This window comes from Mandrillus leucophaeus, unplaced genomic scaffold, assembly GCF_000951045.1.
Source record: "Mandrillus leucophaeus isolate KB7577 unplaced genomic scaffold, Mleu.le_1.0 Scaffold224, whole genome shotgun sequence".
Taxonomy (NCBI): domain Eukaryota; kingdom Metazoa; phylum Chordata; class Mammalia; order Primates; family Cercopithecidae; genus Mandrillus; species Mandrillus leucophaeus.
In genome coordinates this window covers 1,969,418-1,989,081 of record NW_012102299.1, presented here as the reverse complement: position 1 = coordinate 1,989,081, position 19,664 = coordinate 1,969,418, and the positions used below count along the sequence as shown (strand labels likewise).

Below are 19,664 nucleotides of genomic sequence, written 5' to 3'. Positions count from 1 at the left end.
GCTTGCAGTGAGCTGAGATCCGGCCACAGCACTCCGGCCTGGGCGACAGAGCGAGACTCCGTCTCAAAAATAAAATAAAATAAAATAAAAAGCTAGTGGTAGGTATCCAGATAAACTTGTATTAATCCTTATATTTTGCACACCTAAATGATTTTAAAAACAACTGATTAAAAAGTGTGTGTGGTAGTTTATCTTAATAAAACATTAGTTTAAATCTGAGTTCAGAGAATTTTTTAAAGTACGTATCTGACACAATGCATGCCCTTTGGTGTGTGTGTGTGTATGTGTGTTTGTGTGTGGTAGGCATAATGACATTATGCTAAGAGAGAGATATATATATATGCATGAAGGAAGGTACAAATGTACACGTGGGTGTAGATTTACACCAGCAGTCAACCCAGCATCAACAAAGCAAGCACTGTCAATCATTTTCCTAGAAAGAATGCAGGAAGGATTTGTCCTAGCTTGACCCCAAACCTGCACTTCCACACCCTTCTGTCTTTGCCCCATGATAAATGTCATGCATTTGCAAGATAGTTGGCTGGGTAAAGATAGCATTTTGTAGATTGAATATGGCTAATTGTCTTACTTAGGGATTGATTCTATCTTCATCAATTTATAATTTTTCAATTTTTTTTAAAGTTAGATGGATGGTGCTGACAGAGATGTTGATATATCATCACCATCTCCAGCCATCACATTTTATAGAAATAAAACCTGAGAACTAGTAATATCTTGAAGTTAGTGCAGATAAGTGACACAACTAAGTGGTTCCCTGGTTCTTGCATCTATATTTGTAGCCTCACTAAATCGACATTTAATGACAGATGCAATAAATGAAAATACACGGAGAGAAAACTATCCTGATTCTTCTATACTGAGCTGAAAGCTTTATTCATTTAAAGAATGCTCTCACAAAAACACGCCACCAGTGCAAACCAAAATAAGTCAATCAACAACCTAGCAAAAAATCTGAAAGCAAGGAAACTGAAATGAAATTCTTTATAATAAGATCTTTTATCTATTGTAAATTATATTCTAAATGTGTGATATTAACTGAACAAAGAATAACTTAGAAAGGGTGGACAAGATCATTTTCATTCTTTAGGAATTTTAAATTTTTCCTCAAAGATTTCTTAATAATTTAAAAGATATTTCACTATAAAATATCTAGCTTCCTATATTACTTTATGCAGCTTAGTAGATTATCAGCCTGATCACAAAATTACATCCATCAGAATCACAACTTGTTTGGACAGATATCAATGAGTATTTATTGTGTGCTCAACACTAAAGATCTAACAATGAAGACAGACAAACATTAGGAAACAATATGGCACCATACATAATTTTAGAATGACACGAATTTGCCCTCAGGTATCTGTATATGATTATGCAAAATTTGAAAGATATGAGAGCTATCAATCTTGCCTCTGGAGCTTGTATTTGAAATTTTTCTAGACTGCAAATTCATTTTGTCATACCTTGATGACTGCATTTAATTTTTGAACTTGTCAACTCTAAAGTTAGATCACTTAAAAACTATATCCAGAGAAATTATTATTAATCTTTGAATGCTCAGCATTTTTATTTCCCCCCAAAAAATTTAAATTCCATTTCAGGTCTATCAGTCTTCATTATCTTCTTACTGTTATATATATTTATTATATGTGCCATATGTAATCATGATATTTAAATATATTTTCCTTTTAAAATCAGCAATTTTGCCTTTAACATAAAATAACATACATGTATGTTATATATATATAACACACACACACACACACACATATATACACACACACATACATGTACTCAGTATTTACCTTAAGAGGTAATTTTTGTCTGTCGGAAATTGTGTTCTGAGAAATACATAACTTGTTCATTATTGAACTATAACTTGTTCATCTCTTGGTTCCGGGATTTAAATACCATCCCGTGTTGGAAGATGTGCTTGTATTGTTGTTAGGAGTGTTTATCATCATGCTGCCTACAAACACCGCGATGGGAGTATATTCTTGCCCACTGACCAAAGGAAATACCTTTAAGCCTCTTACCTTCTCTTACCTGCATAACCTCCCTCCTATACTGTGTCTTTGCTGCAGGAAATCATAGCAAGAAGGATAAAGGAAAAGACACCAGCTTACTAATAGTTAAATAGTTTGAAAGGCATAGTTTGGTAAGGCAGCTTAGCAATGCTTTAAGTATGAGATACACTGGGCCCCACATTTGATTTGTAATCAGATTGTAAGAAGCTGATGTTTCTTACTGTAGTCGCTGTTTTCGTCCTTGGTCCCATCAATGGTGCCATCTGGGTGCATCTGCAGGAAATATCCCTGCTGGCTGAATAACCTTGTCACAATCCCTTTCAGCTGGGGTTCTGCAAAACAAAATAATTATTCAAATTTTTATTTGGCTTACACAAATGCACACTTACAAATTGTTAAAAACATCCTGTAAGTAAATATGTAAATGCCAATAGCTTAAATATTGAATTACGTATTTGGGAGTTGGGTATTTCAGTAACATATCTATGCTTTTTATTCCATCTAGAGGTAGAGCTATAACACTTTTAGCAACAAACTAAATGCAGCTAAATAAAAGCAAATTATGATTAGGAAAATACCGAGACATGCTAAAAAGTGAATTATTTTCCTCCTTTGTACATCTGGTGTCTGACTGCAAGATTTCACCAACATTATAGTCTCATTCCAGAATTATTGTTTAGGCCAAATGCCTCTGTAATTTCTAAGTTTCTAGTAGTCATAACCAGGTTCATAAGACTTCTATTTCTGTAGGATGTCAGCTTTCCATCAGAAGCTCCTGGGTTTTGAATTTGTGATCAAGTTCAGCCAGAAAGAATAGTTTGGATGAGAAGAACACAGGCAACAGCAAAACTTCCATGGCCACGAGATGACACTGGGAAATATGTGGAAATGCAAATTTCACCTTCACTACATAGTTCTTCAGAGAGGAGCCTCAGTATTCCAAAGTTCATTTCTCCAGTACAAAAAAAAAAAAAAAAAAAATCAAGTCATACATATTTCTCTAAGTATTTCAAACCAGAATTGCTCAACTTTTAAAAACCCTCTAAACACGAACACTTTCAAACTAACCTTTGTATAACACATTTGAATTTTTGTGCATCAGCTAATATAAATATTTAAAGCTTTCTCATTGCAGTGCTGGCTGCCAGCAACAATCTAATTTCCACCTCATCACCATTTTTGTCTCTATTGTTGAGCAAAAATGAATTATTCTAGGGCACTTATAGCCCTAATTATTTCATTAAAATGAGGAGAAAAAGAAAAATGCTGCTTCTAGAGATAAAAATTGAGGCAAAGATGGAAATCATACGATTGCTAAAGTAGCAACATGGTATCCTCAGAAGGACAATCACTGAATTTAAGCTAGTCAACTTCATCCTTCACCCATTTTTTCAACTAATCTTTACCAAGAATGCCTTTTTTCTGCCCAGCAATACGGTAGGCACTCTGTGTTACACTGAATGCATTTATTGATGTTTAGGTCTAAAAGAGAATTCTAGTTAAACATTCAATGTGATTAATTCTTTGAGAATTGGCCTACACCCTGTAACAAGTGTCTGTCGCTGGGACTTTTGCACATGTGACTTGATCACATTCACATTATTTGGGAATATGGTGCAATGTCTCTATCAACACGTCTTTTTCACAGCAGTCCTAAGAAGCAAAAGACATGTCAAAGAAATCGGGAATGAGGAAGCAGGCTGATGAGCAAAGAACTGAACTGGAAATTAGGCATTCTAATTAATAGGTAGATATTGTCTTTATGAGTTAAATAAATTCAATTTTTTAAATTTGTGAACTTCAATGTCCACACCAATAAAAATCTTGAAGTTACACTGAATGATTGTTTGTTCCTTCATGTAAGTCTCTATTTACTTTGAGCACAGTAGAATCCTCTGCCTTGAATGCTGGCAGAAATAGAAGAATGGATTTGTCTTCAATGCACTTCCTCCATAGGCTCATCTATTCCCACAACTATGGACAAGTTGGGGAAACACATGGCTAGCTAACGCTGCAAACAACTCTCTCTTTTTTTCGAAAAAGAAATTATATGTTAAGTTCTAGGATACATGAGTGCAATGTGCAGGTTTGTTACATATGTATACATGTGCTTTGTTGGTTTGCTGCACCCATTAATTCGTCATTTACATTAGGTATTTCTCCTAATGCTATCCCTCCCCACTCCCCCTACCCCAGACAGGCCCTGGTGTGTGATGTTTCCCTTCCTGTGTCCAAGTGTTCTCATTGCTCAATTCCCACCTATGAGTGAGAACATGCAGCGTTTGGTTTTCTGTCCTTGTGATAGTTGCCGCAAACAGCTCTCTGTGTGCCTCTACCTTTGGCCGCCTGGCTGACACGCAACTTCTGATGTGGTAGACTCACCTATAGATTTGAACCTCAAATGCTGTGTGGCCCTGAGCAACTCATCTAACTAACATCTGAGTTTCAAGTTTTTGTACCTATATAGTAAGATTTTTTAAAAGTGCTACTCTATAATCATTGCAAATTTCAAATGAATAATGACAAAGTACGAACTAGAAAACCCATAAAATATACATCCTAATTGAAGTCTACTGTTTCAACTATAAAAATCAAGGACACGGTATAAGGGAGGTAAAAGCAGCATTCTGAGAAAAGAATATGCCTCCAGCTTCTGCTTTAGTAACATATTAACTGAGCTTGTAAAGCCACTAAAGCTAAAAGTACAGGATAGAAAATGATAGAAGGGAGGAAGAGGACAACTTTCTTACAATTCATACTTTATTTCTAATAAGCTCGATAAAGTCACTTTAAGAAGTCATTTTTTATTGATAATGAGATGCATGGCAGTTCAGTCGTTAAAACCTGTAAATGATTGTTTGTTTTCTTCATGCTCCTCTTTCTGTACCTGTAATTAAACACTTCTTTAGCCTTGGTGGAGCCATCCCCTGTTGAAGCCCTGGTAATTCAGGTTGGGAACTCCGGCTCATGATAATGAGCATCAGACTCTGAGCACCCATCTCTGAGAGCAGTGCCAGAACAAGCCCAGAGTCTGCGTTTTAATTATCTTGTGATATGTGAAAATGAACATCCTATATTATAGAAGTTCCAAAGGAGACTTGATCATCTGTTGAAAAAAATACCCTGAACATATATAACATAGATGGGGCACAGAAAGCTGTGTAGCCTGACTGGCATCTTTTATATCTATTACCATCTATCAAGTCTTACCAACCTTTCCAGGTTCAGCTCAACATCACCTCCTCCATGAAGGCTTGACTATCATAAGTGAGGATCTCCTTTATAAGGGGGAAAGCCAGAACATGTTTTGCTCTATTTTAAAGAAAGGAGGTACAAAATGAGACAACTTTTCAGCATATTCAGCATATCCAGCATCCTGGGTACATTCAACGAACGCACATTTATTCGTCAGACTATGCTTGGGGACCCAAGACATGAATAAAACCGTTGCTGTCCTCAGGGAGCACCCAGTCTAATGCATGAAACATATTTGTGTATAATACTAGTGTGGGAGAGTTGATAAACGAGGAAGTGAATCACAGTGACGTGATGTCACCAAGGAGCAAGTGACCAGTCCTGTCTGAAGGTTGGGATAAGACACTTCATCTGTCACTTGAAGAATGAGTAGGACTGCCGTAGGCAAGGAAACCAGAGGAAAGGCATTCCACACAAAACATGACAACTCTGGGCATGATGCAGCCTGGTACAGACAGAATAGAAAAAAGGGTTCTCAAATGCAGACATGCAAGTAAGTGCCTGTTCTCAACAAATGTTCATAACACAACAGTGACACTAAGACAAATAGGGTCAATGGAATAGGTTTTCTATGCACCTAATTTTTTTCAGTTTATATGACTCCTTGATTTTAAAATTATGCTCTTCCATTACTATTTTTCTTTTTTTAATGAAATGATGACCATATTATTAGATGGTAGGGGAGGAATGGTTGGTTTGTTCCCTTTTGTGCTCTAAAGTGGTGTGGCAAATACTGCAAGCATTTCACTGAAATCCATTTCCTCTTTTTTCTGGGCACCCAGCTAGACCATATGTCCTAGCCTCCCTTGCAGTTGGGTTTGGCAGATGAATGAGTGTCATATGGAATGTAAGTGGAAGTGATGTGTGCCATTTTCAGGCCAAGGTTTTTAAAAGCAAACATTCTCCTCCACATTCTCTTTTCCTTAACACCGGCCAGATTAAGATAACATAGCCCTGGGGGCTACAGAAGCAACAGAAGGGAAGAACGTTGGGTCCCTGAATAACAGGTAAAGAAAAGATGACAGCCATTGAAACATCTCCCTTGGGCAGTGAACTGAAGAAGAAATAAACTTCCATTGGCTGAGTGTAATGGGCTTTGAACCTCCTGCCAAAAAATACAACACGGAAAGGGAAGGAGACAGTAATATTATGGTGGAGAAACCTAACAAACAAAGCACTACCTCAGTCAGGTGATCAAGGTTAATATCATCAATTATAAAACATGCTGATAGTATGTACTCTTGAGATTATGTGATGAGAATAGCACTTTACCTCTGTGATCTTCCTCCAAAAAACCTACCTCAGTCTCATTATGAGAAAAAAAATTAGACAAATGCCAATTAAAGAATGTTCTACAAAATACTTGACCAATACTCCTCAAAATGGATTGTTCATAACACAAAGAAGGGATAAATGTTTGAGGTGAGAGATAACCTATTTGCCATGATGTGATTACTATGCATTGTATGTCTGCATCAAAATATCACGTGTACCCTACAAATATATACAACCACCATATACCCATGAAAGTTAAAAGTAAAAAATTAAAAAAAAAAAACTATCAATGTCATTGAAGAAAACGAGTGTCTAGGAAAAAATCATAGATAAAAGGAGTCTAAAAAGACATAACAACTAAATGTAATAGGGTATTCTGAATGAGATCCTAGAGCTGAAAAAGAACATTATGTAAAAATGAAGGAAATCTGAATAAAGTATGGATTTTAGTTAAAAATACTGTAATGATATAGATTCTTAATTGTGACAAATATTGTACATTAATGTAAGCTGTTACTATGGGAAATTGGATATAGGGTATATAGGAACTCTGTACTATCTTCACATCTCTATAAATTAAAAAAATTCTGAAATAATAGGTTTATTAAAAATACTAAGTACAGCCAAAAAAGCAAGTAATACATGTTTTCCTCAAAGAGGCCGAGTGATAAAGAAGGTAAAGGATGGGACTTTGGGTTCAATACTGCTTCCCATCAGGATGACATGGCAATTTCAGCAGAAGGTTTGAATTCAGAGCCACTCAGAAAAGCTGACACATGCCAGAGCTATCTAGACGTTCCTGCCAGCTTGACAGTCCGTCTAGTGATACGGAGTATTTCCTGGGTACACGATGGAAACTCAGAATAGAGACAGAGCCAACGGGTCCCGGTCACACATCTCAGGATGAATATTCAATTATAGGAAATAGGATGAATTTTAGACGTGGAAAGGATCGACACTTTCCTTCATTAGCTTCAAAGGTAAAAAAAAAAACCAAAAACCAAAACTCTGGCTGGGAGAGACAGTGTCTTATCCAAGGTCACACAGCTACCACACGGATGAGTTCAGACAAGAACTCAGTTCCTATAAACAGAATGGACATCATCCCTTCCTTTCCAAAGAGCAAAATTCTTACCTTATTAAAACAGGGTTGGGGAGCAAGAAGGGAGAAGAGAGGAGAGAATAAGGAGGGGAGAGTATCTAGCTGTGCATCAGTTATTAAAGTATGGGTTGATAGAGAAGCAGTTATGGAAAACTGTGCAAGAAATATGTGTATATATAACCTTTGATACTAAAATCTTCTAGGGCCAGCGTATTCACCTATACCCAAACTTCAGAGAAAGATTCTACATATAAACTCCAATCTAAAATGAAAACTATTATAATACTAAGGAAAATTATGTAATGGAGGCCATATCTAGAGAATTAATAGTACTTTTAATAACAATGGCCATATTATGAACCCATCTCCTTCGTGGCAGGTATGCTTCTGATCATTTTACTATGGTTTTATTTATTATGCATAACAACTGGCTGTATGAGGTACTTTTTTTCTCATTTTTCAGTTTTTTTGAGATTCCAGGAAGATGCATCACTTTTACCCAAAGTCACAGCCACTCTCTAGCACTGTTTAGTCACTTTAAAAAGAATACTGGCAAAACTGGAACATGCCCAGAGGAAAGGGAGCCAAATAAAGAGGGTATAAATGACTGTCGTAGGAAGAATGGCTGAATTAACAGTGGCTGTGCAGTCTAGAAAAGGGGGGATTTGGAGGAATGTGAGAGCCTAGAAAAGGGGGGATGTGGAGAGCTGTCTCCACATTCTTGAGAATCCAAAGAAATAAGAAGCAGCCAATTTGTTCTGAGTGGCTCCGCAGAGATAGAGCTCGGGCCAATGGGTGAAAGTTACCAGGTATGCAGATAAAAAAGAACTCTCTGTTAATCGTATTCAAAGAGAGAACAGGTTGCCTAAGGAAAGAGTGAGTTTTCTATCACTGGATGTAGCCAGAAAGAAGCAGGAAAACTACAGGTCAGAGCAGCTGTGAAGGACGTGGGTGTCTCCAGAGGCTGAGACACTCTGAGTGAGAATGAAAGATCCTTTCTAACCCTGGTGTCCTGGAAAGCTTTGGGATAAGCGGGATGGTCCACTAAATACAATTTCACTTTTCTGTTTCCTTAGTTGGTGCGTAAGACAGGGAATTAAAAACAAGGTTTACCAGGCACCCAGAAAATGCAATCTTCTTTATAAATGTTAAACATGGATTGTGGAGTAGTTTGATGGGTTCTTTTAATCAGTCTCTTTGGGTTTACAAATGAGCCTTCTGTATTAACATTTAATGTTGTCCACTTGAAGGAACTGAGATTGAGAAGCTGTTAAACGCGATTCTTGTCAAGTGCTTCCGGAGCATTACACTGATGCAGACTTCAAAATTAGATTATTAGGGTTAGAAAATGTTCGTAAGCAAATATATTTCTGACCAATCATGACTAAAGGGGATAGACTAGGGCATATTTACATACCATAAATCAAAGTCTCCGACAAATCAGAAATGAGCTACAGTAAGCATTTGAAAAGGGATAGAACTTACCTGGACTTCTGAACACACTGAAAAATTGCGACTCTACTGAGCTACGGGGATTCATTAAAAATATATGCTATTTAGTAAAGGAGAAGCAGGCCTCAGGCCCCTCATTCACTCAAGAGACTGAGGTGAACAGACCTAGAGGAGCACCTTCCAGAACTGAAAGGATAAGGCTGAAGACGTGTCACTGTAGCCTGGCATAATCTGCTCTGTGGAGTAAAATAAGTCAGGTCCTGTCCGTCATCTTCAATCTCCCCATCGGCCAAATGAAGATGAGAGACACCATGAGCAGCTACCGACCCGAGGGCCATGAATCAACCCCAAAAGTGCTAATATTCCAAGAGGATTCTGTAACTAAGTGCATATCTATTTTTCTTTATCAACAGACACTAATGGCACATTTTTATTTTTTAAAAATGAATATTTATTAAGCAGCAGCCTTTGTGACAATTATTCTTCTGGGCAAAAGGGATAATCAGTGCATGCTAGTAAACCAACTCTCCCCCACCTCCCTCCCCTGCCGGAAAAACAGAGCAGAAAAGAAAATCCAAAACTAGACGTCCATGGGATGATTTCCACGGTGCAAATACTTCAACTATGACTGATTTAAAACTACTACTTGACATCACTGAACACAGACGTGAAGCTGGAAAGAGGTGAGCACCATCAGCTCAGCTCACCACTGAATATAACAGAGGTAAAAACATAAAGCGTGCATTCTAGTAGGAAGATGGAAAATAAACATATAAACAATAAAATATATAATAAAATGTTCATGTAAGTGCTATGATGAAAATTAAAGCAATAGAAAAGGATAGAGCATGCAAGGGATGGATGTGCTATTGTCCACAGAATGAATAGAAGATAGCATCACAGTGGCTAAAGAAAGAGAGGAAGGAAACCATAAAGGATATCTAACAGAAATGCATTCCAGGAGCAGGGAGCAGCAAGTGTAAAGCAATCCTAATAATTGAAAAGATTAATAACCAACAGATTAGAGGCTCTCTGAAGATCCTTCCTCTACGCCAAGAGTCCACAAACTGTAGCCCTGTGGTTGCCAATTTGGTTAATAAAGTTTTATTAGAGCATGGCCATGCGCATTCACTCATGCATTGTCTCTGGCTGCTTTCAAACTACAACAACAAAGGTGAGTAGTTGCCACAGATACCCTATACCCTGCAAAGACTGACAGCTTTACTAACAGACCCTTTAATGAGAAAGTCCACCAGCCCTTTCTCTACTTGCTTTCTCTTGCTTCTATAGATACCTCTGCCTGAAATGCACAACCCCTGCCTTCCTCCTCTGCCCAGGGGTCCTCCAGAGCCTTCTAAGCACTGCTTTCTTCCACAGGGTCTTCCCTGACACCCTGAGGCAAAATTAATCACTTCCTCTTCAGAGCTCCGTGTGCACAGGTTAGGAGAGCTGTGCACTATTTTAGAGGTGCTTGTTTACACCCCTGTCTCTGCTGCTGAACTACAAACTTCTCAGGGCAGAGACCTTATTCATCAACTGTATCCCAGCACCGAACACAGTGCCAGGCACAAGGGAGATGAGGAGTGTCTGTATGCTGAAGGAACGAAAGTAATAAGATATACCTGGCATTTTCCTTGGTCACCTGTGACTTTCAAAGGAGTTCCTCATTTGAGCAAAGAGCTAGCTGCTTATAGCCTTTTAATATAATGCCTCTGGCCTCTAGTGCGTTTCTTCCAATTTTGTCCTGCACACTGAACACAGTCTGACAAGCACAGCAGCCTCCCTGATAAACTGCACAGTCTCCAAAGCCCTGAGTTGCCTCACATTTCAACAGGAATTGAATGACCTTGAGACAGGCGAACCTTAACCTTAACCTTCATACTGTCTCAAAGCTAAATGGAAAGAAAAAAACCTGCAGTTTTGGAGTTTCCTCTTCACCAAAGCAGTCTGAGCTGTAGAAGACAGGAGACGGAGGGCAGGAAAACTGAGCTAAGATGTGAAATGCCAGTAGGGACAAGGTTTTTGTACCGAGTCAATTTTATTCCTCATAGCATTAGCCCCCTTCCTCCTAGATTCTTCTCTGTAATATGCTCATGAAAATTTAAAATAGCTCCAGCACCGTTTATTGACTTCCGATATGCACTAGGTGCTGGGTACAAAGATGAGTAAGATGCAATTCCTGCCTTGAAGGCACCCACGGCCTCATCAGGGAGACACATACACAACTAATCATTATTTCAGCGAACATGAAAAGTGCTGTCATAAATGAACAAACAAAATGCCATGGAATCACAGAATGGGGATGCTAATTTTACCTGGGATGGCAGGTTCTGGGACAAGAAGCAGTTGAAAAAAGCTTTAAAGATGAAGCACCATTTTATAGTTAGCCTAGAATAGGCAGGAGGATTTTGCTTTGAGCAGCACCAGCAGGAGCAAGGGCACAGACGGACACATGTGCTTAGCATGTGCAAGGACCATGCATGTAGATGGGTGTGGTCAGGGTGAAGGAAATACGGGGGTGCATGCAGGGGCTAGAGGCGACAGCAGAAAAGAAGCAGGGTCCAGTACACTTGAGGATCCTTAAGCAAAGCTAATAACAAGTTTTAGTTTATTCCTTAAATCAATGATCTCCAAACTTTTCTAATTATACATCTGTCAGTAAAATATTTTAAACCCACAGCCTCCATATATGTACATGTAGAATTTATGCCACGTGTATGTGCCACTCTGTAAATTTTGTGTATGATATAAATCAAAATAGGAATTTTAAAATGGGATCAATGATAAACACAAACAAAAGTTGTCATTGCCAGGCATAGTGGTGCACACCTGCAGTCCGAGCTGCTGGGGAGGCTGAGGTGGGAGGATCGCTTGAGCCCAGAAGTTTAAGGCTGCGGTGAGCTATGACTGCATCACTATACTCCAGCCTGGGAGACAGAGTGAGAACCTGTATCTAAAAAAAAGTTGTGATAGTTTTTTTTCATATGCCAATGGCTGTCATGCCCCACAGGCTTCAGAGGCCAATGCATTAAGCAATGGGAAAATTGGGAAGGATTTTAAGTCAGGTGCTAAAATTATGAGGGTAGTATTTTAGAAAGTCGAAGTGGGGGACAATAGTGAAGGCTGAGTTAGAATGGGTGATATTGCGGTTATGAGAGCCAGTTACAGAGCTATTCCATATAATACGGGCCTTACGTAGGCAGTGGCAATGGGGATGGAAAAGCTGCCACAGAGGACTGACTTGCTTGGTGTGCTAATGTTTCAGTCACCTTAAGAATGAAAGTCTCATTTCAGTCGTAAATCCAAATCCCGAATCCGAATCCAAATCAATCATTATCTTCCTAAAGGAGCACTATTTAAATGTAGAATATTAATGAAGGTGTGGGTGAAGAAAGCTTAACGCAGGCATTCCCATGAAGCCAAATACCTTCTTGCCTTTTAAGAATCTCTGTTCATGGAGGAGAGTTTGACCCTGGTCAACTTCACTGGATTACAACTCCCTGGTCTTTCTCAAATGATCACCCAGAGAAGTAGACCTGGAATGAATGTGGCTTTCCAGGCAGCTCAAAGAATGTAGACCACAAGACACTTCAAACACGAAGATAATCCTAAAATCTTAAGATTTCAGAGCCAGACAAGCCATTCAGCATAATCGAATTCAAGGCTCATGTTACCTATGAAGAAACAAAACGCCAGGGAGAGGGGCAATTTGCGTGGCAGTGCATCTTCCAATCCCTGGAGTCAGAGTTCTTTAACATACCAGGATCTTCCAGTTCTGTGCCTCCCAGAGGTGTCCTGATCTTCTCCCAAACTAGCTGCATGGTATCCAGAAAGCTATGTCATTTCTTCATGCACAGCCATACTGTGCTTCTTGTGAAATTGTTTAGATGACTAAGACCCACTCAACTAAAGGCTGTTCTAAGAAATTGGGAATACACATGATAGTGTGCCCTATGACTAGGACGTCATGCTCATAGGGTAGATTTAACTTTCAGACAGAATTAATGTAGATAGGAAAATCCATGGTTAGTTAAGCAGTAGCAACAGGCAAATCCTCCTGAGTTTCACTCACAGAAAGGAAATGCCAAGGAGTTAACAAATGCCAGGCACTTTATGTGGATTATCTCTGAATTTTCATTGAAATAATTTAAGGCAGGTGCTATCCTTGGGCTTTTTTTCACATAATATTAAGGCACTGAAGCTTACACAGGTTAACTCGCTAGTGCTAAATTACAGAGTTAATCCAGGCCAGAGCCACGGTGGAAGCTTTTTGCTTTACACCTCATTGTTAATCATCAATTGTCTTTTGAAGAACTCTAACGTGCTAATATATCTCTCTACTTCTTTACCTGTGACCAGCCCACAAACCTTGTGGAAATCTATAAAGCCAGGGGCCAGGAATAAAAAGCAAACACTAAACTGGAGTTGCAAACATAGCTTTTGGCCTCCTGTCACAAAAAAGTGGCAGGGATGCAGACACTTCTATGCACAGAAAGTCTTCTGTAATAAAAGCATCCTCATTTGGCATAGAAAAATCTTCTCAGTTGGTCTCTTTTTTCACAGACACATCTTTTGGCACCAGAAATAAATGAACAGGACACATTATTTGGGCGAGCACAGGCATGACAGTTCCCTGACATCAGGGGAGCTGCACAAATGTTGGACTTGTCCTGAAACTGCCTTGGATATCAGAGGAGATCTGTTTACCCAGGTTGGCAAGCCTGAGGAATTCCTTCATGCACCCCAAATGTAAATTACCTGCAAGTATATTATTATTGTTGTTAAATGCGATTTTTGTCTATCATCTTTTCATAACATCACACACACAAAAAAATGCTTTGCTTTTGCAGGGTCAACCAGAGTGAGTTCTAGTGGTGTAATAATACTTCTGGCAAAAGAGCAGTTGAGAGTTCCAAGAACATATCCATCAGCCTTGACCCTGGTAAGCTCAGGCACTGTGGTGCAGCGGCATATGCAGGGCAGGGGGATCCAGACATCTGGGGTCTAATTCCAATTGTTTGCTCCTCTCCTTCCCCACTGCCTCCACCTTTGTTCAGGCCATCAAGTGCTCCGGGCTAGATTCCACTAATAGCCTCCTCACTAACACTCTTTCCCTTCCAAACCACACTACAGTCAAGGTAATATTTTACAATATAAATTGGATCATGCCACTCTTCTGCTTAAACTCTTTAGCAGCTTCCCATTTCATTTACAATAAAACGTCAGACCCTTAGCATGGCCGGGAGAGCTTTGCACCATCTGGCTCCTGCCTACGGTTTCATCATCATCTCGATTTACTCTCTCCCTGGCTCACTAAGCTCTAGGCACATGTGCCCTCTTTCTGTTCAGACCTAGGGATTTTTGCACATGTATTTCCCTCTGCCTGGATTGATTTCTTCCTGAAATAAATTCAAGTCACTGCATCAATACAACTTCATAGAGGTCTTGTCTAGGCCTCCAACCTCAATCTGCCTCCACACTTGTACAGGTATTATCTGGCAGCACACTGTTGTTTGGTTTTGTTTTTTCCTCCCTTCATTGCAGGTAGTCCAATTTGTAACTAGATAGCTACTTCTCTTTGTTGTTTACTGTCTATTTCCCACGCTAGACTGTAGCATCCCTGAGGGTGAGGCCATGTAACTTGTATTTATTACAAAATACCTAGTTCTTAGCATAGTGCCTAGTAACACATAGGAATCAAACATAGTTTTTTTCAGTGACCTAGTTTCTTCTCTCTGGGCTTCAGGTTTCATCTATAAAACGACTGTATTGGAAGAGTTCAGTGGCTCCATGTCTAGGTCCCAGAAACCTGAGGGACTCTCAGGTCAAGAGAGATACTTACAAGCTATTTTTAATAAGTTAGAATTAAAAATGGATAAAATATTTTTAATAGATACATCTCTTACCACTGTCAATCAATGAAGATTATTAAAATTTCAATTAAATTATAATCTAGACGAACTACACTAATACAATTAATTTATTACTTGATACTACATCACACAAAAGAGCACTGAAAATATTTATCAAATGTGGCTAACACACACACAGTAAATGTGTAAACATGGGTTGGGTACTGTAACTCATTCATTTTGGGAGGCTCTTAGGGACAAGTGAAACAGGTATAAGGAACTGCCACTGTGACTGATAATGATGGACTGTGACATAGAGGCTAAGATCTCATGAATAAAGAAACCAGTGTTTTCAGACAAAGTGCTAGGACAATACTTTCAAGGGTGGCTGATCTGATTGTAGATACACATGACCAAAAGTCTACTTCTCTCATGGCCGACTCCAAGAAGCATATTTCAGGATTCAGTACAGCAAGGGTTGATCTAGTCATAGCTAAGGATTCTCTCAAACATTATGGAGAAGGCCAGCTTGACTTTAACACCTATAACCTATTTTAAAACTTGAAACAGTTTCCCATTAACATGTCACACGTTGTATGAAGAAAAGGCATGATTTGTCAACAAATAATTTTTAAAGGGCACATGTTTGGGAGAACAACTAAACATTAAAATGTATGTTGAATTTTGTTTATGTGTTACAGAATCAAAAATACAAAAACATTGGGTTTTTTGTTTGGTGCTTCAAAATCTTGTACTTTGTTTTATAAAAACTGGTTTAATTTTAGAATCTCTGTGTTTTCTTTCTAGTGACCACATAAGATTAAAAAACTGAAACTCTTCCCAAGTATGTATCCACACATAATCCATTCCGTCCATTGATCACCTCTGTAGTCATAAATGGAAAAACAAATTAGATACAACGTTCATAAGATTTTCTTCTTTAACTCTGATATTGAGGCTCTAAAAACATCTATTTGTAGCACATAGGAATTTTTATTAGTAAATTTAATTTGCTTTGATGAAGATTATCTTGATTATGATTTGAAGATTTATTATAATTTTACCTATCCATTAACAGTTTTATTAATTTGAATTATCTTTTTAACAGGAAATATTTCAAACATGCAGAAAACAGAAAAATAATAATAACCTTTAATAGTGCTTACCATGAGCCAGGGACTCAAATGATTTCTATGTCTAGTACTTACTCATTCCATCTTTGCATTAGCTCTACGAAGTTAGTATTTTTTTCTCTCATTTTATAGATGCTAATACTAAGGTGTAAGTGAAGTGAGTGCCCAATGGCTCGCCCATATTTCATAAGTAGAAGGGCTGTAAGGGTTTGAGCACAGGCAGCCTGGCTCCAGAACCCACAGAACAGATTATCATTCTCACTGCCTCTCAAATAACCATGTACTCATCACCCATATTTAACAAACACTAGCATTTTCCATAATTGCCTCAAATCGTTTTATAGAATCAAACCATTACAGTCATCTCTTTAAATCCATTCCATTATTTTGCTAGCGAGATGCAACCATATTTCTGAATTTGGGAGGTAGCATTCCTATTCATATTTTTGTGCCTGTACTCCCTCTGTAAATATCCACAAAAAGTACCTACTGCGTTTTGTGCATTGTGCATTTTAACATAGAAATGTGCCATGTATATTATCAAACAATTTGATTATCTCATTCAACATTGTATTAATACCATGTATTTGGATTTTGAATTTTCATCTGATTTGAAATTCCCATAATAAATGACTATAATCATTTTGCCTTAACTTTAATTTTCTGATTTAGCTGTTTTTATTGCTATCATCTTAGTTTGTGGTATTTATTATGCATTTCTTTGCTTCTTTATTTTATCCTTATGTTAATTAGATTGATTTAGTCTCCCTTATACTCCCTCCAATTTTTCCCTTTATCTTGAATTGGAAATTACAGTTCTGTTTCTATTATTTTAGTAGTAACCCTTACACATCTAAATAAATTTGTAGTTTAACAAAATCCAAATTTAACTGTTAATTACTAAGCTTTTATCAAATAATGCAAATGGCTAAAAACTCAAATCCACATATTTCTATTACTGTCTAGTATTTTAGTTCTATTTTCTTTTTAAACCCATGAAATGCTCATCATAAGATTTTTTTCATTTATTATGATAGATTTACAAACATGTTTACCATCTTTTTCACTCACCATTGTAACCCCTCATTCCCCCTAGACTCAACCCCCTCTTTGGCAACCAATAAAGAACCAATCTATTAAAGTGTAAAAATGTCTCACTGTTTGGCATTACATTTGTTTATTTCTTCCTCTCTCTTTTTGATTGTAATTAACTGGACACATAACATCAAAAAGATGCTTATTTCCCCTCAGTACTCTGAAACAAAATTTCACCATCTTCTAGCAACTATTGTTGCTGACAAGTCTACAATCTATCTTTCATTTGTAGTTAATCTGTCTCTTCTCTCTGACTTCTTTTAAAATATTGTATCTTCATCAAAATGTGATTTTATAATATTACTATAATATTCCCAGGTGTGGATTGTTTTAAGAATCCACATGATGGGAAAAGTCCTTATGAATTTTTGTGTTTTGCAAATTCTCTATCTTAATCTCTTTGATTATAGATGATCTGGTATTGTACCTTTTCTCCTTTCCCAGGACTCCTTTGAAATGCATGTTAGAGCTTCTCTATACATACTTCCTATCTCTTAAAATCTCATTCAATGTTTTCCATCTATTAATCTCTCAGAAGAATTGATTTGTTTGCTTTCATTTCCAATTCAATCATTTTCTCTTCTATTATTTAGCGCCTATTTTTGAACACACACATAAGCTTTCTTTCTTACAACGGTAATTGCTATATAATTATTATTTTATTTATTTATTTATTTATTTATTTATTTGAGACAGAGTTTCACTCTTGTTGCCCAGGCTAGAGTGCAATGGCGTGATCTTGGCTGACCACAACCTCTGCCTCCCAGGTTCAAACAATTCTCCTACCTCAGCCTCCCACGTAGCTGGGATTACAGGCATGCGCCACCACGCCCAGCTACTTTTGTATTTTTAGTAGAGACGGGGTTGCTCCATGTTGGTCAGGCTGGTCTCAAACTCCTGGCCTCAGGGGATCCGCCTGCTTTGGCCTCCCAAAGTGCTGGGATGACAGGCATGAGCCACCATGCCTGGCTGCTATATAATTTTTTTTTTTTTAATTCACCTTTTTTTCTATAGTGCCCTTTTCCTGTCTTGTGATTTCTGCTTCATTTAATTAATAAACATTTTAAATACTATTTTAAAAATTCATTTTAGATTCATCTTAATATCTACAACTCTGGGGTATGAATTATGCAATTTGTTGTGCTTTACTCTTGTTTTTGATGGTTTATACCCTTACATGGTGTCAGTTATCAGACTGAGATTTTCCTCAGAGAAAGCTGTGCTGTTTTGTGTTTCCCTGGACTGTGAAACCCATGGAAAGGCTTTGTTTTGGCCTCTTGTAGTACTTTGCGGATTCCCCCAGCTAGAGAGAAGTTCTTACGTTAGCTTCTCAGTCTGGAATTCCAACTTAACAAGGAGAGTTTGATATTGAACCTCACCCAGGAAGTGGTTCTCGTTTGGGTTTCTAATTCCTCACAGACAACACTTCCCACCCATTGCTCTAGGTGGACACATCAAGTTCTTTTTAGTTTTCCTGGGCAGATAGGAATTTTTCTAGATCGCCGTCTCTCAGACGGAGCACTGCCTCTGACATCCAGTCTCCTGTGCCCACATAAAGGTTAAGCCCAATGCTCACCTGTTGATGCCTATGCCGTTCTAGTAATCGCCACCTGAAGTACAGAAACTCAGTTCCTGCTCGTCTCGATAAATATAAATTCCCTCTTCTTTTCTGGCACGTAGAGATTTCCCCTTTTTGGTTTTGAGTGCAACTATGCATTTTAATTTTTGTTGTTATGTTTTCTCCAGCAGATTCACCACTTTTAAGTGGGAGGCAGAATCATTTCGTAAGAGCTCGGATTACAATGGTCGAAGTCTTATTTCGGCATCAATGTTTATTATGCCTCTAACAAGTGGTACATTATGGGGGTAACATCAAAACTGTGTAATATTCAAAATTATCATTGTGGCTAGAACTGTGCAAACAGGACATAAAAACACTCTGAAGGACTGAGTCATGAACACATCTGCCGGATCCCTTCCAAGTGTCAGGTATTTAGTAGTTGAGAGTCTCCAGGGTCAGATACTATCCAAGGAGCTTGGGATACAATAGGGAGCTGATTAGTTTATGTTCCCAAATTTTAAATCTTAAAGGAAAAATAATTTTTGAATAGTTTATTCTATTGCTTTAAGGAAAATAACATATTTGAAGAGATGTTTTCCTTAGAGAATTGCAAACCACCAGTCAGGAAAGCTGTTCTTATTCCCACTGCTTAGAAGAAATAGAACCCTAGTGCAGGAAAAAATGACTTTGCTGATATTACACATTGATCAAAGTTAGACGAGATCCCTTTCTTCTGACTATTTCCTCCTTCCTTCCTTCCTTCCTTCCTTCCTTCCTTCCTTCCTTCCTTCCTTCCTTCCTTCCTTCCTTCCTTCTTTCCTTCCTTCCTTTCTCTCTCACTCTCTCTCTCTCTCTTTCTTTTCTTTCTTTCTCTCTCTCTTTTTTTTCTCA

General features: G+C 38.1%; 1 protein-coding gene across 3 annotated transcripts in view; it reads right to left on the bottom strand.

The window, feature by feature from the left end:
* FGF12 (fibroblast growth factor 12) overlaps positions 1-19,664 on the bottom strand; it is a 633,659-nt gene that overhangs the window by 217,032 nt on the left and 396,963 nt on the right. For all 3 annotated transcript variants that reach the window (XM_011981343.1, XM_011981342.1, XM_011981341.1), the window contains one exon: positions 2,270-2,380. In XM_011981343.1, the coding sequence (XP_011836733.1) occupies positions 2,270-2,380 (111 nt within the window). The remainder of the gene's footprint in view (positions 1-2,269; positions 2,381-19,664) is intronic.